Genomic DNA, 24,901 nt, shown 5'->3' on the forward strand with positions numbered 1-24,901 from the left:
CTACAGCAAAGTGCACAACAACTGAATTGAACTAAACTGAACATAAGGACCATCCACAGCCTTTTATTTTGCTCAGCTCTCAGCGATTTGCACTGGTCTTTCAGCTGCAAAAGATAAAGCAATTGGGATAAGTCAACACCAGGAGAACGTGTGTGACCATAAAAGCGATGATTCTGTTACCGCTGGAGACGTAGAAAGTCCTCCTTAAAATCAAAGGTGCCATTAAGGATCCCAAGAGTTCCCTTCTGTTGAAACTCGTTTCGATATTTATCTCTGAACTCTTTATGGACATCATCTATCAACTTATCCACATAGGTTAAAGTCAAGATTTTCTGAAATCCAACCTGCAGAAGAGAAGTCGTGTGGTTAAGAAAAAAAGGTACATAGTTAAGAGGGCTCATATTTAAGGATGTGCAAATTCTTCTGCCTTAATAGTCCACAATATGAATCAGTTGCCTCCATTCTATGTTTCTTTTCACACAAGCAGAAGGACACACACAAAAAAGACTAGATTTTTTAATGTGCTTTCTAAACAAATGAATGATTCAAATAGAAAAGAACATTTATAAGTCACTGCTATCATGACACATTAGGCTTACAGACTCCATAAAACATGAGATGCATTTGGTTCTGGCGTCACATCTTGTGGTTCCAGCCAACCATAGTTTATCAGACAAAGCAGGATTAAACATTCCATGACAATGGTGTGATTTGTGAACCTCAACACAATAGGATTACAACATTGGGAAGGAAGAATATGTTGCTGAACTGTGACTCATAATGTTCTTCATCACTAACTGCACTACAAGGAGTTAATAATTTAGTCACTTGTAAAAGGCCACATATTTTTCACCTGTTCTACAAAACTAGACAATAATGATGAAACTTTTTAATTTCAGTTTAATATTCATTTGCTTTTGAAGCCTCTTTCTTTCAGCACAAAACAGCATACGTACCACAAATACAAGCTCAAATTGATTGTCCAGTTTATATTTAAGGGTAAGGGCTTCATGGTTGAAAGAGTTGCTGCCACCTCGCTCCTGAAAAGAAGAAAATTAACATAATGAAACACAAGATCTACATGTCAAACGTGGCTTCTGCAATTATTCTTGGCAGTGGGGAGTAGAGTGCAGACCAACATGAGAGAGGCAATCTCCAATGGGCAAGTGGTTGAATAAGCACACTGATTCCCCTACCCACCCCCAAGACCTTAGTTTTCAAGAGATACAACCTGTCCCTGCTAAAAGTATACCACAATCCATTCAACAATATGAGACCCATAGGAAGGTTTTAAAGCTTTTGTAGTGCCAGTTGAGCAGCCTGCATGTGTCCCAGTGATTATTGATTTACTGGATTTATAAGGCTCCCCAACTCAATGTCTCTCTGGCCAACATATGATGGGAAAACAAACAATAAACTAAAAGACCCAATTTATGTAAAACCTAGACAATGTATAAATTTAAAATAGAAAATGGAGAGCAAAGACAATGCAAGTAACTAAAAGGGAATTCAGCTCAATGGGATCCTATCTGTGATCCTATGTGGAACCTGGGGAATCTAGTTGAAACCAATTTACGTTGTTCTCCGTAAATCTTATTAATTAGCCCAATTACAACTTGCATGGTAACTGATTTCTTAAGATTAATATTTTTATAAAATAAAAGTCAGATCAGTAGGATAAAGTACAGAATGTTCTCATTTGAGCATTTCTTGCTACACGGCTTCTAGTGCACCATGTGTGTCGAGAACCATTGAAAGTCATCTCACAGCTACTTCCAGACGATCCTTTTCTGCTGTGGGGCCTGTGCTGCACTGCTCCAGGCTCTCCACCTTGAGATCAGGGATCTGCTTAATGTATGAATGCGTTAAAAACTCACAAATATGAATGTTGGGAAAATGCCTCTTTTAGTGAATATAATCTCACATTGTGGTAATGTATTTTATTGTTACTTTTCTTGTCAATTCTTTAAGAAGACATAGCATAGGAAGTGGCACCTGAGTATGGTAAATATAAAAAAAACAAATTCAAGAAGGGTTGTTTCAGATTCTGGAAATCCAAAATCAATGAAAATCAATCTTATCAATCTTATCTTTAACTTATCTTGGACTAGTTTTAGATGCTTGAGTACCATATACCAATTCATTAATGTCATGCCTTCTGAACCAGCAAATGCAAAGTTGAAAAAGACCATCTGGAAGTTGCTAAGTAGCCCTTTTAAGGCCTGTTAGCAAGGGACCTGGGAAAGCAGATAGCTTCAATCCCGTGGAACACAGTACAATCTGACTCATCAGCATAGATTTTGAAATCATCAGGTAAAGGAAAGCTTTTAGATATAAATGGATAATAATGCCAAACAAGTCCTGAAGACTTCAGAACCATCTGGTACTCAAAGTTGTGATTGGGAGGGGGGAGAGGTTTTTGAGTTATCTTACTTAAAAAGCAGGCTTTGAGTACAGGAATATTTTGGAAGGAGGGAAGACCTATGGTCGAAAAGATCTAGCTCAAATAATCTGACTGAAATTTATACAGTATGGTGAAATTTATACAATACGGTTCATGAAACATGTTACATTGTGTGTTGTTTCAATTTGATTTAGGCGCTAAGAATAAATTGAAAACTGCTAGTTACCTATAGCTTAAAGTAACATGCCACTTGCACATTTAATCTCTCAGATACGGTAACAGCGAAGCTTGGAGTTAACTAGTATAATTATTAAAGGCCACAAAGAATGACAAAGAAACAGATGATAGTCATGCAGTTGAACACTTACCCACCCATCCCACCAAAACAAAATCCCTGCTAGTTTAGTCTGAGATGAAAAGAAAGAAAAGAACCATACTACAGCAAAGAAAACCATACTGAAAGAATCTAGTCCCTTTGTAACATTTGCTGTAGGCTCAATGACAGAGCAGTATGCTGGGTAACTTTGCCTGTCCCAAATAGACTCCTAGGACAAAGTGCCCCAATTACAAGATGCTGCAAGAACTACTCAAAATATTGATTGATAGGCATGCAAATTAAAGGGAAGATCCTGTTTATTCAAGCTGTGTTCTTAACTATTACTCAGGCACAATTATATTAAGCATACAGGGTGTTATTGTTGCAACAGCCGCACGGAAAATATATAACTATAATAAGTGTATAACTATGTATAACTTGTATTTATAAGTATACTGCTCAAAAAAATAAAGGGAACACAAGCAGAAGACATCCAAGATCTGAATGAATGAAATAGCCTTATTAAATACTTTGTTCTTTACATACAGTAGTTTATACACTGCTCAAACAACTAAAGGGAACACAAAACTACTGTGTGTAACGAACAAAGTATTTAATAAGGCTATTTCATTCATTCAGATCTCGGATGTCTTCTGCTTGTGTTCCCTTTATTTTTTTGAGCGGTTTATATAACTATGTATAACTTGTATTTATATATCATTATACAGAAGTCATGAATTAACCCTGCTATTTCAACTGCATCCTAGACGTAGCATCAAGCCGTTAAAGACTTCTAAAAAGGGCCAAACGGACTGAAAGGTTGATTGACGGGATGTCTGGGAAGGTGGAGGAGTGAAGATAATGGGGGAAGACAGAAGGTCCAAAAAAAAGGGGGGGGGGGCTTCATGATCAAATAAGATGAAAGTTCCCTTTAATTGATCTCAGACCAGATCGACTCCTTGATTTCTCTCCCTCTTTGGCCGCTGCCCGCTTCTACATTCTTCCTGTGATCTCCTGGTGGTCTCCCATCGCAGGATTAACAAGGGAAGCCTTCGTGAATTCCGCCCAGACCGTCTGGGGCTCCCCCATCCCCCAACCCACGTCATCACCCCGCGTGGACGAAATATGCGACCCCCCGCGAAGACCTCAGGTGCAAAGGGGGCCGGAGTGGGGGTGGGGCTCTTACCTGGAGGAGGACAGAGCGGATCAGCGCGTTCACGGGTGCAGTGCAGGCCGCCGCGGGGCCGCGCACGCCTTGGAAGCACCAGAGGACGAGCCCCCCCTTGCTGAAGATGGTGAAAAAGTCGAGCATGGCGGGATCGGGGGCGCCGGGCCCTGACCCGGGGGGGGAGGGGGGAAACCGGGGGGCCGACGGGACCGAAGACGCCGGGAAACCAGCCCGACTTCCTTACCCACGTCAGAATATTCTCTAGGTACTACTCACATCCGCCGGAAGCATCTCGGGCCCCTGAAGTCTGATTGGATCCCGTCCCCGGGAGAGGCGTGACTTGCGTAGCTCATAGAGATAGAAAGTAAAGAGCTGTTTCGGCCGTCAGGACACGTCCGTCGCCTTTATCACTTATTCCTTTTTTCTTTGGAACGGCCTAGATTCATGAGGGGTGAGTGAAAATCCTGAGTTTTGTCATTCGAAACACAGCATGCTTACTCCAGGAAGGAAACATGCTCAAAATAGGCCGGCCTTCCCTCTTGAATTTATAGAGATAGAAATAGAGAGAGAAGAAAAGGATTGATAGGTTGGAAAAGTAAACGGGGGGGAGGGGGAGGGGTTGGACACGACAGCCTTAAAGTGGCCTCCGCGATAGAGGAAGAGGCGGAGCTAATAGTGAGTTGGAGGAGGGAAAAGACGTTCGAATTGGCCTACTCTCCCGAAGGCCGCGCGTGACGTAGAGAGTGGGGCGGGGCTTGGGGAGTTCCCTGGACACGTCAGCGAGGAGCGGCGTGGAATGGATCTCTCGGGGGGGGGGGCGGGGTTGCGGGGTGGCCGCCGATTGGTCCTCGAGCAGGGAGGATGAAGGGGGGCGGTGATTTTAAACGTGATTTTTTTTGCTCTGACGTCAGAGAGGCGCCTGTCAAGTCAAGCCGAGCCTCGGGGGGGGGGGGCGAAGTGGGCGGACACGGGCACCGCCATGCTCGGCCGAGGGAGCCCGCTGGCCGGTTTGCGACCCTTGCTGACGGCGCGACGGCGGCTCTTCGCCAACCCGGAGGAGCCCCGGAGGCCGCTTCGGCTCAGCAGCGTCCGCGGCGGCGGGGATTTCTTCCGCGGTGAGCAAGGCGGCGGAGGAAAAGACTTCTCTCCGCCTGCAGCCTGTCCTACCTGTCCGGGTTGTTGTGAGGACAAGAGCGGGAGATGGGGAGGCTGAGAAGAAAACCGTGGAATTGAAACCTTGAATAGCGTTTTGCCTGGTGGGGTCACCCCAGCCTGGGGGATCCTTGGTGGGGCAGCTGAGCCCCCAAACTGGGCTCTGCAGGGCTGCCCAGCCAGCACTTCTCTGGGGACGGGGATGCTCTCCGGGTTCCCCCCCTTAAAGAAGCTCATCTTCGGTTTTCCTATTTAGAAATCCCCCCCCCCAGGTGTTTGGAATCAGCAGATCTAACGTGACTTATTGAGCCTTGGTGGCGCAGCAGACTAAAGTGCTGTTAAGTAGCACCAGCTGCCTGCAATTACTGCGAGTTCAAATCTCACCAGGCTCAAGGTTGACTCAGCCTTCCATCCTTTCGAGGTAGATAAAATGAGGACCTGGTTTGTGGGGGCAATAAGCTGACTTTGTATAAAAAAGAACACCGCTTAGGGGGGCCAAAAGCCCTACTAAGCAGGTATATACAAAAGTATGAAGGCTATTGCTTAACGCATTGTAAGCCGCCCTGAGTCTCTGGAAAAGGGCGGCATATAAATCGAACCAATAAATAAATAATAAATAAACTGATTTATTGATTTTTTTTTTCTTTTAACAACCCTGTACAGGTAGTCCTCGAGTTACAACAGTTTAACAGATTAAGAGAGTTGGAAGGGACCTTTGCAGGTCATCTAGTCCAACCCCCTACCCAAGAAGGAGACCCTACATCTGCCTCTACTTAGGATCGAACTCACAACCTCCTGATTGTGAGGCAAGAGCTCCACCTTTAGGCCACAGCAGCTGGGCTATTTAGTGACCATTTGAAGTTACAGCATCAGTGAAAAAAAAGGGACTTACGACCGTTTTTCACGCGACCGTTGCAGCATCGCATGGTTTACGTTTGGATGCTTGACAACTGACTCACATTTATGACGGTTGCAGTGTCCTGGGGTCATGTGATCACTTTTTGTGACCTTCTGAGAAACAAAGTCAATCAGGAAACCAAATTCGCTTAACAAACTGTGTTACTAATTTAACAGCTGCAATGATTCACTTAAATGTGGCAAATAAAGTCGTAAAATAGGGCAAAACTCACTTAACAAATTTCTCACTTAACATAAATTTTAATTGTGTCGTAAATTGAGGACTACCTGTAATCCCTTTTATTGAAGTGGGGCAACTGAATGGAACCGAACATTTACTGTCCGGATGCCCTTCCTGATGCCTATACAGAGTTCACAGCAGATATTTTCTTTTTGTCGCTGCCTGGAATTGAACTCTCAGCCTCCTGATTGTCAGGCGAGCGTCTTCATCTCTAGGCCACCATGTCGCTGTGACAGATTTATTATGTGCTGTCCAATTAGTGAGCCTCAAATTTGTGAACCTGAGGTTATATAAGAATTTATAAGAGCATAAAGACATGAATGGCTGTTAGAATGCACAAAACACTGTATAACATGGCTGTCCTGGTTTAATTTTCACTCTTTTTCAGAATTTAAGAAGTTGACCAATTTCCAGAACTTTGATCCCTTCTTTCCAACAAGAGATCTCCCTCCTGAGCATTCCGATGTGGTGATCATTGGCGGTGGGATAATAGGCTGGTCCATTGCCTACTGGCTGAAAGTCAAAGAAACACGCAGAAATGCCATTCGAGTGTTGGTAATTGAGAGAGACAATACTGTGAGTTTTTATCTCAGTTCCTTTTAAACAAAAAGAAGCATCAGATTGAGGGTTATCTAACGATGAAGTGCTGTCTTCATTTCCCTTCCCTGGATATTCAGGTTTATTCCTAAAGGTTTACTGTTGGAGAGTAATTAGATCAGCAGAACTTTAATGGCTGTTGAAAAAGTCCCTGTAGCCAGGGTCAGCCAGCCTGGCCACTTGAAGAAATTCTGGGAGTTATAGTTTAACTAAATCTAGAGCAGGTTTTGCACTTTGGCTGTGAGTTCCAGAGTGCATTTGTGAGACTCTGGCATCAAGGTTTAGTTTAACCTAGTCGGTCATCTTGGATCGATATTATTTCTCAGCTTGTTATCTCAGTGTTGTTGAATATACAGTTGGGAGAGACTTTATCAGGAAAAGATAGGATAATAATGTAATATTTGAAGAGCCTTGGTGGCGCAGCAGATTAAAGTGCTGTTAAGTAACACCAGCTGCCTGCAATTACTGCATGTTCAAATCTCACCAGGCTCAAGGTTGACTCAGCCTTCCATCCTTTTGAGGTAGGTAAAATGAGGACCCGGATTGTGGGGGCAATAAACTGAATTTGTATAAAAAAGAACACCATGGGGGCGGGGGGGCGAAAGCCCTACTAAGCAGGTATATACAAAAGTATGAAGGCTATTGCTTAACGCATTGTAAGCCGCCCTGAGTCTCCAGAAAAGGGCGGTATATAAATTGAACCAATAAATAAATAAAATAAATACAGTAAATAAGGGGTAAAGTGCCACTTGATTAATTGGAATAAATAATACATTAAATTGCAAAATAGCGATATGTGCAAATTCAGTATTTTGTCCTACAATTTTATTCCTCGTCTTTTTGCTACTATTTGTCTGACTGAAAAACTTCAGGGGAGGGAAGGTTTAAATATAGCTAAGTAACTCCTTGCTACTTCTCTGGTTTCCCTGCAGTATTCCAAAGCATCCACAGTTCTTTCTGCCGGAGGGATACGGCAGCAGTTTTCAGTGGAAGAAAATATCTGGATGAGCTCTTTCTCAGCAAACTTCTTGCGTTTAATCAATGTATGTTATGCACTCTGAGTTTTTGGTTCTGTGGCTAACATTTGCTTCTCCTCCTCCCTGCCTTCCCACCTCCTCTCCCCATTGCATCCTTTGGTGGAGTACGCAGGTAATCTTAAAAGAGAAAAATGAGTGAAGGAATTAGGCAGTTCCTTGGATATCAAGAACAATTTGGCTGTTTAAATGTTTAATGTTTAAAGATAAATCAGCTAAATGTTGGAAATGTCAGCAGTTACCAGGTTCTTATTGGTGGACATGTCCAGAAACTAAAAATTATTGGAATAAAATTAAAATATGGTTGGAAGAAATGATACAACAACATATTGATTTAAAACCAGAATTGTTCCTATTGGGTATCCTGCCAGAAAAAATTAGCAAAGAAAATATTTTTTTATTATTATTTTTTTTAATTTGATTTATATGCCGCCCTTCTCCGAAGACTCAGGGCGGCTTACAATGTGCTCAGCAATTTGATTATACATGTAATAACAGCTGCAAGGATTGTTTATGCACAACATTGGAAAGCAGAGAAAATACCTTTGGAAGGAGAAGTAATTAATTTTTTTTAGATTGTGCAGAAATGGATGGATTGACTTTGATGATTAAAGAAAGGAGATTCAGAATACTTTAAGATATGGAATCAATTCTACTATTGGTTAGAAAAGAGATACAAATAAGTAAATTAATAGTTATGTATAAAAATGCTATAATCAGAATATTTTGTTAGTGATGAATTGTAATTGATTCGATGAGAACGGAGCAGAAGAAACAACAAAAAGAAAAACAATTGGAAACAACACCGAGATGTCACATGGAAGGAATGACAGATGTATTAAATGTTTGTATAAAAAATAAAAAACTTTTTTTTAAAAAAAAGAACAATTTGGCTGAATCGCTCAGGAAGAAGTAATAAATATTGCTTCTTGATAGATATATTGCTAAGAGATAAGGCTTGGTTAGATATTATATGAATCCATTATACCTGCAAGCATTTCCATCAAGTGTTTATTAGTTATATTCACTGTTATCAAATGCATGATGTGAACTTGTGAAATAGCCTTAGTAAATCCCTGATTTCTCTCTACCTCATGGGGAGCTCATCCTGGGGTCTTTTGTATGAATTTGTAGGATTTTATCAATCATCGTGAAATAATCTCGATTTCTCCAGAATCTATAACCATGATGGTGAACCCGTGCCAAAGGTGGCACACAGGGCCCTCTCTGCTGGCATATGTGCTATCACCCCAGGTCAGATCTCCATGGCGTTTCTTCCGTGAGCTTCTGTTTCCCTGCAAACAATGAAACAGAAGCTCATGAAAGAAAAAGATCTTACCTCACACCGCACTGCCGATGTTGGGATGCCTTGCCTCCCGCCACCCAGATGGTCTTTGCTGCACATGCACACATGTCCATGCATTCGCACACACATTTGCACACACACCTTTCAGTTTGGGCATGCGCACACGCACAATTTGGGCACTCGGTGTCTAAAAGGTTCGCCATCACTGATCTATAAGCTATATTTCTCTTTATTTTTAAAAAAGTGTTTAAAACAAAGGTTTCAAAAGACATAAAGCAGTAAGTGGAAATAATTACTGAAGTTACATAATTAATGCTTAAAATAACCAGAAAATGCAAACCATACAATGGATGTTGCATTGTCTTTTTGATACGAAAAAGAAGTATAAATCTTTTGAGTTTAGTGCTCCAAAAACCTAATATTTATAAATACTTTAAAAAAAAAAAACCAAAGTAAAGAAACCTATGAAAAGTAGTATAGATAAGTAGGTAATTTCTGATTTCCCCCCATTTTGAGCTCCAAGCAAAATTTAGTTTTTAAAGATAAACTGTTATTTGCCTTGTGTGATATATAGGTGCATGAAAAGGCACACTTTTATTAATTTTTATTTTATCCCTTTGTTCATTTCAGGATCATCTTGGTGTTGTTGGAGAACCACCCATTGATATTCAATTTAATCATTCAGGTTATCTCTTTCTTGCTTCGGAGAATGAAGCTGCAATTTTGGAGGAGAATGTAAACCTTCAAAGGTTGGGATCTTTTGAGTTTCTGATTGAATGGAGAAAGGTGCTAAAACAGGGCATTAATAATTTCTTCTTTTTACCACATTTTGCTCTACAGGCACAGTGGTTGTCTCTTTAGATTACTCAGATTACATTTTTTTATATTAATAACAAATTTCTATTTATTTGCTGTAATCCAAGAAAAGTGGTATTTGAAACAATAATAAAAAGGGGAAAAAAAGTAATATAACAAAGAAATTATGTCTAGAACCTTGTACACACACACATATATATATACCCCCAAAATAACCGTTGATTAAGGATGATGATACTTTAGTTTCAAATTCTGTGTAGTGACTTGATTCATGTATGAAAGGCCCTAAAGCATGGGTGAAATGCTCCCGGTTCGGACTGGATCGCACGATCCGGTAGCGATGGCAACGGGTGCTTCGAGAACCGGTAGCAAAAATCCCTGCCCCCCACCCCATGGCCAGCTGAGCCACGTGATCATCAGAGGGTTTTTTTTTACTTTTAAAAGCATTTTTTTACAACCTTTTCCAACGAAAAAATGCTTTTAAAAGTAAAAAAAAAAAGCCTCTGATGATCGCGCAGCTCAGCTGGGATTGTCAGAGGCTTTTCAAAGCATTTTTTTCTGCAACCTCTTGGCCGAAAAGGTGGTAAAAAAAATGCTTTGAAAAGTCTCTGACGATCCTAGCTGAGTTGTCTGATCGGCAGAGGCTTTTCAAAGCATTAGAAAAAATGCTTTGAAAAGTTCAAAAAAAAAAAAAATAGTTGGCCATTCCCACCCAGTCACATTACCACCCTCCACCAAGCCACGCCCACAGAACCGGTAGTAACAAATTTTACATTTCACCCCTGCCCTAAAGTAGCTTGTTTCGATTAATGAGTGAAGTGATGGTTAGGCAAACCATAATTTGTCCTCACCATTTATTGTTTCTCATATGCATTTTGAACAAATTCTAAAGGAAAATTTTGGTCTTAAACTCTTCACAAGTAACATCTTTTTCAACCAAACTCATCTTTCTCCCTGGGGAGAAAATTATTAGGAATGCAGTAGTGGGATATCAGGCCTCATAAAATAACGAAGCAGGAAACCAGCATCTTGTGGGAAAGAAGTGGCATGAGGAGAGCCAAATGAGTTCCTAGCAGGGGTGAAATGCTCCCTGTTTGAATCGGTAGCAAAAATCCCTGCCCCCTCCCCCCATGCCCATCTGAGCTGCGTGATCTTCAGAGGCTTTTTAAAAAACTTTTAAAAGCATTTTTTCTACAACCTCTTCAGCCGAAAAAATGCTCTTCGCCGAAGAGGTTGTAGAAAAAAATGCTTTTAAAAGCCTCTGATGATCTCAGCTGAGTTGCCTGATCATCAGAGGCTTTTAAAAGCATTTTTTTCTGCAACCTCTTAAGATTGTAGAAAGAATGCTTTTAAAAGTAAAAAAAAAAAAAAAACTGGCCACGCTCACCCAGTCACATTGCACCCCCCAAGTCACGCCCACAGAACTGGTACTAACAAATTTTACATTTCATCACTGCCCCAGTCCATGGACTGGCACGGGTGCAGCATGCCAGAAACCAGTCTGCAGGAAAACCTCTCTCTACGGAACCGGTCCCAGGTGCCCAAAAGGTTGGCAGCTGCTCTTGTTAGTCCACCATGATTTAATGAGATTGCATGGCTGGCTTCATCAGTAGAATTGATGAAGCTTTTATCTGCCAAATTGTCCATTTTGGAGAAATATCTTTTCCGCCTTGTAGATTTTCAGTAGAAGGTCCGATTTGGGCCTTTTTTTAAATTGATCTCATTGATTGAAAATTAATATTTTTAATAGTATGAGTTGCTAAAGGTTGTAATGAAAGTTATCTGATTTTTATTTTATCCTTTATTAGGAAGGAAGGTGTAGCTGTCTCTCTGCTTTCACCAGCACAACTGAAAAAGAAATTTCCATGGTTGAACACTGATGGCGTAGCTCTGGCTTCTCATGGTACCAACTGCTAATTCTGTTAATCCTAAAGCAAAATGGCAGCATCACTATTTTGACTACACATTTGCAGGCCAAAGACAAGATTCCTTTTTTGTAGGCTAAAATCACTTGGGATCCAAAACTGGAAAGCCAGTTTTGTTTTCCTACTTGCAGTCTGCCTGCAGATAGTCAGCTGGTTTTTCAGTTCCCAGTTCAACTGAAGCAATTACCATTCTGAGGCTTTGTGACTTTCACTCTTCCCAAATCCTTACTAGTTAATAGAGCAAATTCTGCTTTACACAAACTTTTCTGTGTTGAATTTGCAACTGGGATGTGTTCTTTGTGGGATGAAAGTCTTGGTATTACGTATTGCGCCCAGGCCTCTGGTGTCACCCTGTCTGCTAATTATTTCTCTTAAAACTACCTAGCCAAGGCTGCATAGTCCAATTATTCATTAATTCACCCATATTTCAATCCGTGATCAAGCACGAGCATTCAGCACCTGCAGATAAGAACTTTGGGAGCAAGGAGTTTTACTAAATTTATCAATGAGTCATCAAAGGACTTTGAATTTGTTTTTTATGTCACTCATCTAGCAAAAAAAGATCAAAACTTCTACTTCTCTAAAATGATGCATGACCAAATTAATATTTGGTACCTCCTTATAACCCATAGGGATGCAGCGGCTCAGTGGCTAAGACGTTAAGCTTGTCGATAGAAAGGTTGGCAGTTCAGCGGTTCGAATCCCTAGCGCCGTGTAACAGGGTGAGCTCCCGTTACTTGTCCCAGCTTCTGCCAACCTAGCAGTTCGAAAGCATGTAAAAAATGCAAGTAGAAAAATAGGGACCACCTTTGGTGGGAAGGTAATGGTGTTCCGTGCGCCTTTGGCATTTAGTCATGCCAGCCACATGACCACGGAGACGTCTTCAGACAGCGCTGGCTCTTCGGCTTTGAAACGGAGATGAGCACCACCCCTAGAGTCAGGAACGACTAGCACATATGTGCAAGGGGAACCTTTACCTTTAATAACCCATAGAATTATCTCAAATGTGGTTATTGAGCAAAGCACAATGGGATGGATTCATGCACTGACTAAGCCATGAATTACACATTTCAGGGTTTGTGGTCAGTCTAATTCCCAACCAGTTATATTATGTTGCTGCAGCTTAGAATTCTTGTGTAGTTGGCCTTTGCTGTTATGTTTAAATGCCAGAGCTTTTAATTCCTAGTATGTTTCTTGTATCCTCTTCTGGCTTTTCCTTCAGGCTTAGAAAATGAGGGCTGGTTTGATCCCTGGACTCTTCTCAATGCTTTCAAGAGAAAAGCTGTCTCTCTGGGCACGCTCCAGTATAACGGAGAAGTGACATGTAAGCATTTTTCTTTGTGCTTCCTGCTGTAGCCAGTATGTAGCTTTATTGCCAATGGAAATATTTTCTAAGGTACAATACCTGGAACCGAATTGGTGACAGTCTAATGGGTTGAATCAAAACAGTGTTCTCTATACTTGGAGTCAGTTGGAAACTAATCAAAGAGAGAAGCAACCTGGAATGAAGGAGAAGCTTCCTGACAGAATAATTAATCAGTGGAACAACTTGCCTCCAGAAATCATAGGTGCTCCATCACTGGAGGTTTTTAAAAGGAGACTAGACAGTCACTTATCTGAAATAATATAGATTCTCCTACTTGAACAGGGGGCTGGACTAGAAGACCTCCAAGGCCCCTTCCAGATTCTATTCTATTCTATTCTATTCTATTCTATTCTATTCTATTCTATTCTATTCTATTCTATATTCTATATTCTATATTCTTTTTTAAAAAAAAGTTTTTATTTTTGTTTCTCATAAACATATTTACACGTACAGTCATTTATCCACCATTTTTCATTCATCTTATCTTTTAATTTTGATTTATAATTTTTAATTGTTTGGGGTTGCTCTTTTACCATTTACCCTTCTTTATTTTGCCACAACCTTTCTTCTTCTCCTCCCCTTCTCTTCCTTCCTCTGTCACTTCCTACTTTCTTCGTTCTTCCTCTCCTTCTCTTTCCTATTTCCCCTTCCCTTCCCACACTCCTCTCTTCTTCCCCCCTTCTAACCTTCTCTCCTACTCCTCTTTCCCCTCTCTTTTCTTCCTCTCCTTTTCCCTTTCTTCTCTCTCTCTCCTCTCTTCTCCCTCTCTCTTATTGTTTCCCTTTTCAGTTCAATCTAGAATGGTATTCTGCCTCTGAAACTTCTGAAACTCTGTTTCAGACAAAACTTTTTTTTCTGCCTCTGAAAGCTTCCAAAACAGAGCTTTGGATGCTTTTTTTCTGAAGCTCTGTTTGGAGGCTTTTTTTCTGAAGCTTCGTTTCTGAGGCTTTTTTCAGCCTCTGAAACCTCCGTTTGAGAGGCTGGGCGGGGCTACATTCGGAGTATAAGACCTACCCAGATTTTCACCCCCTTTTTTTGGGGAAAAAGGTGCGTCTTATAGTCCGAAAAATACGGTAGTATGCAAAAAAAGATAATTAAGATTTCCTAAGGCACTTTGCCAAATTTCAGCCATTTAGTTAGGAAGGAGAGAAACTTCAAAATATCCTAAGACCCACATTTAGTGTTGGCACTATTATAATTTGCCCTAACCTCCACCCCCACCCCATTCTAAAAACTTTATGTAGGCATTTCAGTAGCCTTGATTGATTGATTGATTTGGAGAAAAAATATTATTTTAAATAACATTTGTAAGAGGAACATTTTACGATTAGGGTTCTGTTCTCACTATAAAACACGGTAATCTGATAGAATGGGTTATATGTTTTAAATAATCATATTGTAAATAGCAAGGAAGTTTTTAAAAAATCCTTATATTTCAGGAATGAATCAACGGCAGTTGCTTTACTGTCTCCTCCATCTCTTTCCCCTCTCCTACAGCTTTCAACTTGGCGTTTTATGAAATGAAGAGTAACGATCAGGATTGTATAGTCTCGCGTATTCAGTCTGTAAATGTGAGTCATTATTTTAGGGCTCGGTTATGCCTCTCATGAATGACATAAAGTCATATATTTTCTGCCTACGAGTGGTGTGGTGGCCTAGAGGTAGAGCTCTCGCCTCACAATCAGGAGGCTGTGAGTTCGATCCCAGGTATAGATAGATGTTTCTCTCTTTGGGCACACTGAGAATATATCTGCTGAATAAAACTCCGCATTGGCGACAGGAAGGGCATCTGGCCAGTAAAACACTCAGCTCCATTCATTTGCCCAGGCTCCACCCAGCAAGGGATTATGGGGTCGTTCAAAGACGATGATATATTTTCTGCCTACCTAACGTACTTTTGCTTTCCTCTTGGATGCTTTCTTCATCGATGGCTCAAGGGAACAAGACGCAAAGCATTTTAAAAGGCAAGACAATAATGCCTGCTGAACACTGTAATAAATCAGTGCAGGTAGTCCTTGATCTATAACCATTCGTTTAGTGACTGTTTGAAGTTATAATGGCACTGAATAAAAGTGATGTATAATGGTCACTTATAACCATTGCAGCATCCCCAGGGTCACATGATCAAAATTTGGATGCTTGGCAAATGGTTCATATTTATGACGGTTGCAATGTCCCGGAGTCATGTGATTCCCCCTTTTGCGACTTTCTGACAAACATAGTCAATGGGGAAATCAGATTCACCGAACAACTGGGTTACTAACTTAATAGCTGCAGTGATTCACTTAGCAACTGTGGCAAGAAAGGTTGTAAAATGGGGCAAAATTCACTCTGTTGCTTGGCAACAGTAATTTTGGGTTCAATTGTGTTTGCAAATTGAGGACTACCTGTAGTCTGTTTATTGCTGCTGATAAAATTATAATTAAGGCCCACTGATGCAGCACCATTATTAGTTCAATTTGTATCATCATCGATCTATGGAAATTGAAAGGCCACCCCACTCAGAATTGGGCATTGGGCAACTTACATTATTAAACCAGTGCATATAGGCAGTCTTCAACTTACGACCGCAACTGAGCCCAGAATTTCTGTTGCTAAGTGAAACATCTGTTAAGTGAGTTTTGTCCCATTGTACAACCTTTCTTGCCACAGTTGTTAAGTGAATCACTGCAGTTGATAAGTTAGTAAGCCGGTTAAGTGAATCTGGCTTCCCCATTGATTTTGCACATCGGAAGTTCGCAAAAGGGATGACCTTGGGACACAGCAACGGTCATAAATGTGAACCACTTGCCAAGCATCTGAATTTTGATCACGTGATCATGGGGATGCTGCAAAGGTCATAACTGAAAAATGTTCATAAGACACATTTTCCAGCGCCGTTGTAACTTTGAGCCATCACTAAATGAACTGTTGTAAGTCAAGGACTACCTGTATATGTTTCTGTGTGTATGTATATGTGTATGTACAGTAGATAAGACGGCTAAAGCTACAGCTATCCACAGATGAGGCTACAATTGCAAACACCCAGTCTCAACTCTTGAAACGACTCTAGCTGAAGCCATATTTTTCTTGCTTGGTTTCTTAGTTGTCATACTTATGGGTGGGGGAATGGTACATGTTCTCCATGCACACTCCATTGATTCCCCTAAACTCTATGCATAATCTCATCGTCCCATCCTTCTTCTCCTTAAACAGGACTGGGGCCGCTACTCGGGATTTAGCCGGCTGGATGAAGCCCCTAGCTAGATTCTTGTCAATGTACTTCCTCAGTTCCTTCGTCTCCTTGGGCGTCATGGAGTACATCTTGGGCTTGGGTAGTTTTGTCCCTGGAAGGATCTCAATCATGCAGTTCGTGGGACTGTGAGGGGGTCAGCATGCCCTAGCAATGGCAGGAGGGAGTGCCGAGAAGTTCATCATCTGCTTGGTTGGCTAACATGACCTGTGACACAAGGGAGGGACAGCATCTATTCTTTAATTATGCCCAATGATTGGGGGAGGACCTAGGACAGTGATGGCTAACTTTTTTGCCATCGCATGCCAGGAGCGGGAGGGGAGGGGGGGGTCGCACACACGCATGCCCACACCCATTCTATGTGCCTACCCCCGTGCATGCATGCGTGCACTCCCCCACTCCACCCCCACTCCTGGCACGTGATGCCACAGTGGGCTCCAGAGCCTTTCTAGGAGCTTGGGGAGGGCGAAAATGGCCTCCCCCCCCCCCGAGGCCCTTTGGAGGCAGGAAACAGCCTGTTTCCCTACTTCCAGTGGGCCCAGATCAGGGGTGAAATGCTCCCAGTTCGGACCGGATCACCCGATCCGGTAGCGATGGCAGCGGGTGGTTCGGAGAACCGGTGGCAAAAATCCCTGCACTTCCCCCCCCCCATGCCCAGCTGAGCCGCGAGATCTTCAGAGGCTCTTTTGTTGTCCTTAACCTTCTAGGTCCAGTTGCCCGAAAGTTTTGAACGTGCCAAGGTAGACTGTTGTATGGTGGTAAATGCGGCAGGAGCCTGGTCAGGCAGAGTGGCCGAGATGGCTGGCATTGGGGCTCCGTCCGAAAACATCCTAGCAGGGATCAAGTTTCCAGTAGAACCCAAGAAAAGGTGAGGTCAAGTTCCATTACTGGTACAACATGTATTTTTTTGACCCAAAGAGAAAACTTGGGTTTATTATATTGTTTGAACTGAGCTGTTGAGGTTTCTAAATTGAGGTTTCTGGCATAGTTTATTGTGGGACTCCAGACATCCAATTAAGGTGGCATGCATTTGGCAAGGTGTGGAGATCCGTATGTTTCCAATTGGAGTTTAAGGATTGCAGTTTCTACTACATTTCTCAGCTGCTGCTCAGGATACGTTTTAATTTCCTCCTCTTTTAGCTAAATAGCTTATCATCTTTGGACTGCACTCCCCTAAATATGCTGTGGATCGTGCCTAAAATAGTTGACTTGCAGACAACTCATTTTAGAGTATCTACTGGTCTTTTCATGCCTCTCTTTTGCCAAGTTTAATCCTTGGCCTTTGAAATTGAAAAGATCTAAGGATGCAATGCCAGGAAAGTAGCCTTTGAGAGAAGAGCGGACAGAATAAACCGTACCAGAATAGACAAACGCAAAACTGTTGGTTCAAGACAAGTTCATATATTAGCAACAAGTCAAATGATACTCAAGTGTTTCCCTTTGCATGTGAAACTAACATGGTACGAAGTCTTGTGTCTTGCGGTATTGTTATTTCTTTTGCATCTGTTCGCTTCAATTCTTGCTCTCCTTCCAACTCACAAGCAAATATGTTGATATGAAATATCGCAAAAGCATCTCTTTATCCCTTCACTCCTAGGTATGTCTATGTCTGGCACTGCCCTGAGGGACCCGGTTTGGAGTGCCCATTCCTCATTGACACCACTGGAGCGTATTTCCGAAGAGAAGGTTTAGGTGGCAACTATCTTGGAGGCTTAAGCCCAACAGAAGTGAGTTTATCAGGGCTTTGGGACTGTTTTCTACCAGGTTTGTAAAGATTCTTTAGGGTCAAAGTGACAGGTGTATTTGGTCTGGTTCTAGTAAGAATCAAGACTTTTCTAAAGCCCTTCGTCTTCTTAAGTGCTCAGATTTCTACCCAGTGTCCCAATTTTATAATAAATAGTTTCACAATAATAGCAATTCTAACAGTAGTTATCAAGCGAATGCCAGAAAACCATGCAGGAACTATTGTGTTTCAGCAGGAATTTAAATCTAAGCTCTGAATTTCACCTCAAAGTGTAAATACCATTCTTGAGCAACCTGGATTTTAGTTTCAATTTTCAGTATACTCAAAAGCCATTGAAACTTCATGCTGCTGTTTCAGGAGTCACTATTGTTTCTTAGCAATAGCAATAGCAATAGCACTTATTACCGCTTTACAGCCCTCTCTAAGCGGTTTACAGAGTCAGCCTATTGCCCCTAACAGTCTTGCTCCTCATTTTATCAACCTCAGAAGGATGGAAGGCTGAGTCAACCTTGAGCCGGCCAGTATTGAACTGCCGAATTGTAGGCAGCCAGCAGTCAGCAGAAATAGCCTGCAGTACTGCATTCTAACCACTGCACCACCGTGGCTCCTTAAGTTCTTAAGTTCATTTTTATCCTTTTGGGATGACCTATCTTAAAAGGATTGCTTTTCCAGGAGAAATTCAAGATTCATGTACTCCTCGACTTATAACCCCTTGTTTAGTGACTGTTCAAAATTACGGTAGTGCTGGAAAAAAATAACTTACGGCCATCCCTGTAGTCATGTGAAGAAAATTCAGTTGGCAACTGGCATATATATACATGATGGTTGCAGCATCTTGGAGTCCTTTCCAGCTGGCTTCCAGCAAGCAAAATCATAGGGAGAGCCAGATTCGCTTAACAACTGCAGCAAAAAAGGTTGTAAAATTAGGTGAGACTTACTTAACGGCCACCTCACTTAGTGACAGAAGTTCCACTCCCAATTGCGGTCATAAATCGAGGACTACTGTACAAATCAGATTGAATACACTTAATCTTTGTGGGTATCCATCTTGTTGATACAGTTGTCATGTCTGCATTTACTTTTCAGAAAGAAGAGCCAGATATCGAAAATTTGGAAGTAGACCCTGAGTTCTTCCAGGAAAAAGTCTGGCCTAAGATTGCCTACCGAGTGCCGCCCTTTGAATCTTTGAAGGTAAGATATTGATTTAAGTAATGAAAAAAGAAATCCTGAAAAGTTAACAACTGCATTTTAAATTTTCTTACAACAGTTAACCCAAGCACACAGTAACAGACATGATAAAAAGTCCTTTGCTGCCATTTGTCAGAAATTGTGTAGGATCTCCTGCTGGAGTAGGGGGTTGGACTAGATGACCTATAAGGTCCCTTCCAACTCTGTTAATCTGTTTGACATTTTGAGCTACAACACTTTGTTTAGGTTTGATATAGTTGACTATAGAATTGTTTACCATTGTTGTCGGGACTGCATATAAGATTACTTGGTAATATATCTTCTAGATTACGCAGCACAGCTGAAGGCTTATCCGCTGGTTATATCAATTTAAAGACAAGATTCAAGAATCTGAATCCAGTGGTTCTTACAGGATCATCCAGACATCTCATCCCTTGGGTTTCAGTGTTTGGAAACAGATCCTTCTTTGTGTTATTTTACTCTTCCATTTGTGTCTCCTATTTAAGCATGTTTTCAGTTGGGAGCAGCAAGTTAGGATTGGACTCCTAACCTAAGTATCGTATTTTTCGGAGTATAAGACTCACCTTTTTCCCCCTAAAAAGAGGGTAAAAATCTGGGTGCGTCTTATACTCTGAATGTAGCCCCGCCCGGCTTCTCAAATGGAGGTTTCAGAGGCTGAAAAAAGCATTAGAAATGAATCTTCAGAAAAGAAGCCCCCAAACAGAGCTTCAGAAAAGAAGCCCCCAAACAGAGCTTCAGAGGCTTTTTTTCTGAAGCTCTGTTTCGGAGGCTTTCAGAGGCAGGAATTTTTTTTTTTTCTGAAACAGAGTTTCAGAAGTTTCAGAGGCTGAAAAAAAAAGCAAGACACGGAACACCCAACCAACGAACTTGTTGCTACAGTTCACCTCTGGGAACAGCTGATTGGGAGTATTCCGGGAAGCGATCCACCTGCCAATCAGCTTTTTTCTTATTTGCCTCCCCAAAAACTAAGGTGCATCTTATACTCTGGTGCGTTTTATACTCTGAAAAATATGGTATTTTGTTGACATGACTTGGATTAGCTCAGCCAACCAATTGCTTAAGAAACCAGCTCTCTGTGGGTTTTTGGGGTACGTGTGGGGGTGGGAGCATGGCTTTTATATTGTTTACCCTTCAGACTTGTCTCTCAATCCATTGTACAGTACATCAGGCCCAGGACTAACAGGAAATTGATCTCTCTTTCTGGCAGATAAAAAGTTCCTGGGCCGGTTACTATGACTACAATACGTTTGATCAGAACCCTGTGATTGGCAGGCACCCACAAGTGTCAAACCTCTTCTTTGCGACAGGCTTCAGTGGGCATGGGTTACAGCACGCCCCAGCGGTGGGACAAGCTGTAGCCGAGCTCATTCTGGACAATAAATATAAGTCCATCAACCTTGAGAGATTCTCCTTCGACAGGCTTATCAAAGAAGAGAAGCTTCTTGAGAGAAATATAGTCTAAAGCCACCCAAGCTGGGATTCATTTGAAGAGTGAGTTTTTAGTCGTTTATTCTCCCTCTACTTTTCATCCTCAGGCCTAGTCATTACATCAGAGGCCTTCAAACTTGGCCGCTTTAAGACTTGTGGACTTCAACTCCCAGAATTCTCCAACCAGCATAGTTGGCTGGAGAATTCTGGGAGTTGAAGTCCACAAGTCTTAAAGGGGCCAAGTTTGAAGGCCTCTGCATTACATGCTCAGGCGGCAGCACAAGGAAATTGCTCTGACTATGATACGGCACAGCTGCGGCTCATTTGAATAGCTCCATTTTGTGCAGAATAACTCAAAGAGTAACTGAAGAGTTGTGTCTGATGCTGCTGTGATCAAAGCTCGTGGAACCGGAAACTGAAGAGGAGACTCATGGAGAAGAGGGTTTTCCCCTCCCCAGCTATACTTTTTCTGCTCCCCTTTGTCATTTCTCCTGTGCATTAGAGCTTAAGTGTCAAGAGGGATTTGGAGAAAGAGGAAGGAGATGACAAAAGATCTGCTGTCCCTTTCTAACCTCTTCCTCCACCGTTTGGCTTAGTAGGACTCTGGCGTCTGCTTAGGTCAGCGTGAAGAGGAAGAGGAAGTGCAATGGTTTATTCCAGATCATTTGTAGGATTGTGGCTGAAGGGAGACAAAAGGAAACGACTGAACCAGGCCGCTTCTTAAATACCTCTCCCTTCTCCTTCCTTCAAGTCAAAATTTAGATCAAGAATAGGGATGTCCTGGACTGAAATAGAAGGTTACTGAGGATAAAGCTTTACCTGCAGCCAGTCATCAGCTAGGTTCCTCTAGATTCTAGACAGTGTTTCTCAAACTTAGAAATATTAAAATGGGTGGACCAATTCCCAGAATTTCCCAGCCAAAAGAGTTGAAGTCTACACATTTTATTATTTCAGGTTTGAGAAACACTACAGTAGTGGACAAATAGTGGAAACGTGTCTTTTGTAAAACTAGCTAATTACACCACTTTTTTGGGGAGCAGTACCATAAAATTATATATCAATAGAAAGATAATTTAATCAAGAATGTAATGCAATAACTTTTATGAAGGATTTGCTATTAGAATAACAGTTACAGTATAAAGAAGAAAGGTGAAACACGTAGAAAAAAATGAGATATACAAAAATTATCACCATAGAAAGAATGAGATATACAAAAGTGATCACCATGTCAGTTAATACTTTGTTGGATAACCTTTAGCATGAATCACGGCCTTACGACGTCTTCCCATGGAGTGAACCAAGTCTTTTAGTTCTGCAGCTGTTATAATGTGAAACCAAGATTGAATGGGTTTAACTGGTTTATTAACTGGGTTTTATTGCAAGGTAGCTCCTGACTAACAAGTTTCTTTAGTTGGCTCCATAGATTTTCAATTGGGTTAGGGTCTGGGCTATTCCCAGGCCATTCCAACAGTGGAATATGATTGATCTTGAAACTCCCCCCAAAAAGTGGTGTTATTAGCCATCAAACCTCAAAAATACACTTTTCCCAAAAGGTTTCCACAATTTTGGCCACTACTGTACTCTAAGGAGCTTTCCCTTCTCTAGTTCATCTCCAGTACCTGATATGCAAAAGTATACCGAATCTATAGGAAATTTTAATTTGTTTTTCCAACTGAAAGTTACTCCTAAAATATCTAATTTAACCCCCTTACAAAGTTCCTAATTTGATTTTTTTAATCGAGTTTTGGAAGAGGGCCACAACTGGGACATAAATATAGTGTGAGGTGCAGAGAAGATGCCATCAGCATTCTCTTCTAACATACGTAGATCATGTACGGTAAAACATGTTGATTTTAGACATAGACTCGGGAACCTTAACTACAGAATGGAATAGTGATGTATTGAGTTTAGTGCATCACAGTGCAAATAATTTTTAATAATGTTGACAGTGTAAGCCAATAAAACAAATTATTTCCAAATGCATACCTTGCAGAACATACAATTATTTTGTAATATTTATTGTATAAATATTTTGGCATACTTAGATGATACAGTGGATATCCACAACCAAAGTGAATTGGGGTCAATAATTCTTTTATAGCTTTTTAAGCTGGTTTTTTTTTTTTTTTTTTGCCATGTACTGAACTGATAAATACCTCCATGGGCCCTGAAGAAAGACTGCCAGTTTTTGGTCTGACGAAGATTCATCCCAAATAATTAATCTTTTCCCTCTCCTGCCTGCTGAGATAAGCTTACTGATCTCACATAGCTATTTTTCTCTTTTCAGAGAAGTGCCAAAGGATCAAGGTTTAAGAAATTAATTTGCCTTCCTGCATTTAAGACTCTTACTTCTTCCCTTTCATTCTGCAATCTCTGCATATACGTTGAGGCACAGTAGAATTTTTGGAACAGAGAATTTGAATTATTCCTTTCTATCTTACAGGTTTCTCACCGAATGTATCCTCAACTTACATACTCTTTAAGTTTCCTTTGCCGTACTTGGCAACATATAATTTTAGAGGCTCTTCCGCCTCCCATAAAAAAACCCACATTCTGTTCTTGTGAGATTTCTTGCCAAGAGTTCATTTTGGAAGCATGTTCCATTAGCAAAGAAGCTAAGACATCTTATTTGAGTTTAACTCCTGGATGACTGCTTTTTTAGCTAAATTGTAGAAATGGGTTGCCACTGTTTTCCAGCTGGCCAGTGCAGCCAACAACCCTGGAATTCCTAGATAATGTGATCCCAAATAATAACCAAGGCCGGTCCCACTTAACTTCTGAAATAGGAGCTAAATTACAACACAACTGGGTGTCAAGTTGCTGTCAACTTAGCCACCACATATAGATGTTCTCCAGGATGTGAATGAACAAAATAAATAATTTGATATTTCCATAATGTCTTCTGAACTTCCTGCTTGATGTGGAAAAGAATGAAACTCCGACTTTAGGTTTTACCGATTAGACTAGAGGTCTTCAAACTATGCTGGCTGGAGAATTCTGGGAGTTGAAGTCCACAAGTCTTAAAGCTGCCAAGTTTGAAGACCTCTGGATTAGACTGGCAGATCTTTATAGAAATGACTTGTTTATATAAGTCAAAGCAAAAAGTTGTGATTTGATCATGTTAATGCCTTATTTTACTGTTACGGAGAGTTGGAAGTCAATGCTTCTTTTTCTTTTTCATATCTTTCTTCACTTTTCTTTCCCCCTCCCCCCACTGCTTTTCTATTTACTTTTGTATTTTATAATACTTTATAATAAAAATGTTAAACGTGAAAAAAGAAAGAAACTGAAATCCGGGAAGGGGGGGAATATTGGTGCAGCTGGGTGCAGCTGCCGCCACATGGGTGCAGCTGCCGCCACTTTGCGGGACCCTAAACGAAACTCCAAGGTTGCCTTGCGGTGCAGCAGGTTGCATTCCGGCAATAATAGAATAGAATAGAATTATTGGCCAGGTGTGATTGGACACACAAGGAATTTGTCTTTGGTGTAGATGCTCTCAGGGTACATAAGGAGAATAAAATACATTCTTCAAGAATAAAAAGATACAAGACTTAGTGATAGTCAAGGTTACTCATAAGCTATCAAATCGAACTAGGAAACAAGTAAAAACAATATAAATTGAAAGATACGTGGTTATAGTCATAAGTGGGAAGAGATAGATACTAGTAAGGAAGAGAAGAAGAATAGGAATACAGTCTTAGTAAATTATTTGACAGTATTGTGGGAATTAGTTGTTTGGCAGAGTGATGGCATTCGGGAGGAAAAAACTGTCCTTGTGTCTAGTTGTTCTGGTGTGCAATGCCCTATAACCATGATGGCGAACCTATGGCATGTGTGTTACAGGTGGCACGTGGAGCCATATCGGTGGGTACGTGAGCATTGCCCTAGCTCAGCTCTGGATGGCCTCTGGGGAGGTGGGGAAGGCCGTTTTCGTCCTCCCCAGGGTCCAAGAAAGCCTCTGGAGCCTGGGGAGGGTGAAAAAACGGCCTACCGGGCCCACCGTGCCATCACATGCCAAAAGCGAGGGGAGTGTGGGATGCACTGAGTTATGGGTGTGGGCACGCCC

At 41.4% G+C, this 24,901-nt stretch overlaps 2 protein-coding genes across 8 annotated transcripts in view; one reads left to right on the top strand and one right to left on the bottom strand.

Moving 5' to 3' along the window:
- Positions 1-20,626, bottom strand: part of SRPRA (SRP receptor subunit alpha) — a 31,682-nt gene extending 11,056 nt beyond the window's left edge. The window contains exons 1-5 of one of the 3 annotated variants that reach the window (XM_087876013.1): positions 20,536-20,626; positions 18,962-19,098; positions 4,165-4,324; positions 957-1,040; positions 181-344 (exon numbers count right to left, since the gene is read on the bottom strand). In XM_087876013.1, coding sequence (XP_087732139.1) covers positions 181-344; positions 957-1,040; positions 4,165-4,179 — 263 coding nt within the window. In that variant the 5' untranslated portion in view covers positions 4,180-4,324; positions 18,962-19,098; positions 20,536-20,626. The other 2 variants (XM_034421919.3, XM_034421918.3) reach the window with 2 other exon arrangements.
- FOXRED1 (FAD dependent oxidoreductase domain containing 1) lies at positions 4,191-23,731 on the top strand. 5 transcript variants are annotated; one of them, XM_087876017.1, is made up of 12 exons: positions 4,191-4,339; positions 6,567-6,754; positions 7,708-7,818; positions 9,746-9,864; positions 11,740-11,834; positions 13,079-13,180; positions 14,720-14,793; positions 17,162-17,322; positions 18,052-18,181; positions 19,285-19,389; positions 20,615-20,898; positions 23,279-23,731. In XM_087876017.1, the coding sequence occupies exons 1-11, from the start codon at positions 4,333-4,335 to the stop codon at positions 20,867-20,869; spliced, it is 1,347 nt and encodes a 448-aa protein (XP_087732143.1). In that variant the 5' UTR covers positions 4,191-4,332; the 3' UTR covers positions 20,870-20,898; positions 23,279-23,731. The 5 variants fall into 5 exon arrangements, with proteins under 5 accessions (XP_087732143.1, XP_060549533.2, XP_087732142.1 ...); XM_087876016.1 differs by lacking the exon at positions 4,191-4,339 and adding an exon at positions 4,630-5,003 and having other exon boundaries at positions 23,123-23,731; XM_087876015.1 differs by lacking the exon at positions 4,191-4,339 and adding an exon at positions 4,630-5,003.
- Positions 23,732-24,901: the final 1,170 nt, after the last annotated feature.

The sequence above is a fragment of the Pantherophis guttatus genome, chromosome 9 (genome assembly GCF_059756535.1).
Source record: "Pantherophis guttatus breed Tessera chromosome 9, ASM5975653v1, whole genome shotgun sequence".
NCBI lineage: Eukaryota > Metazoa > Chordata > Lepidosauria > Squamata > Colubridae > Pantherophis > Pantherophis guttatus.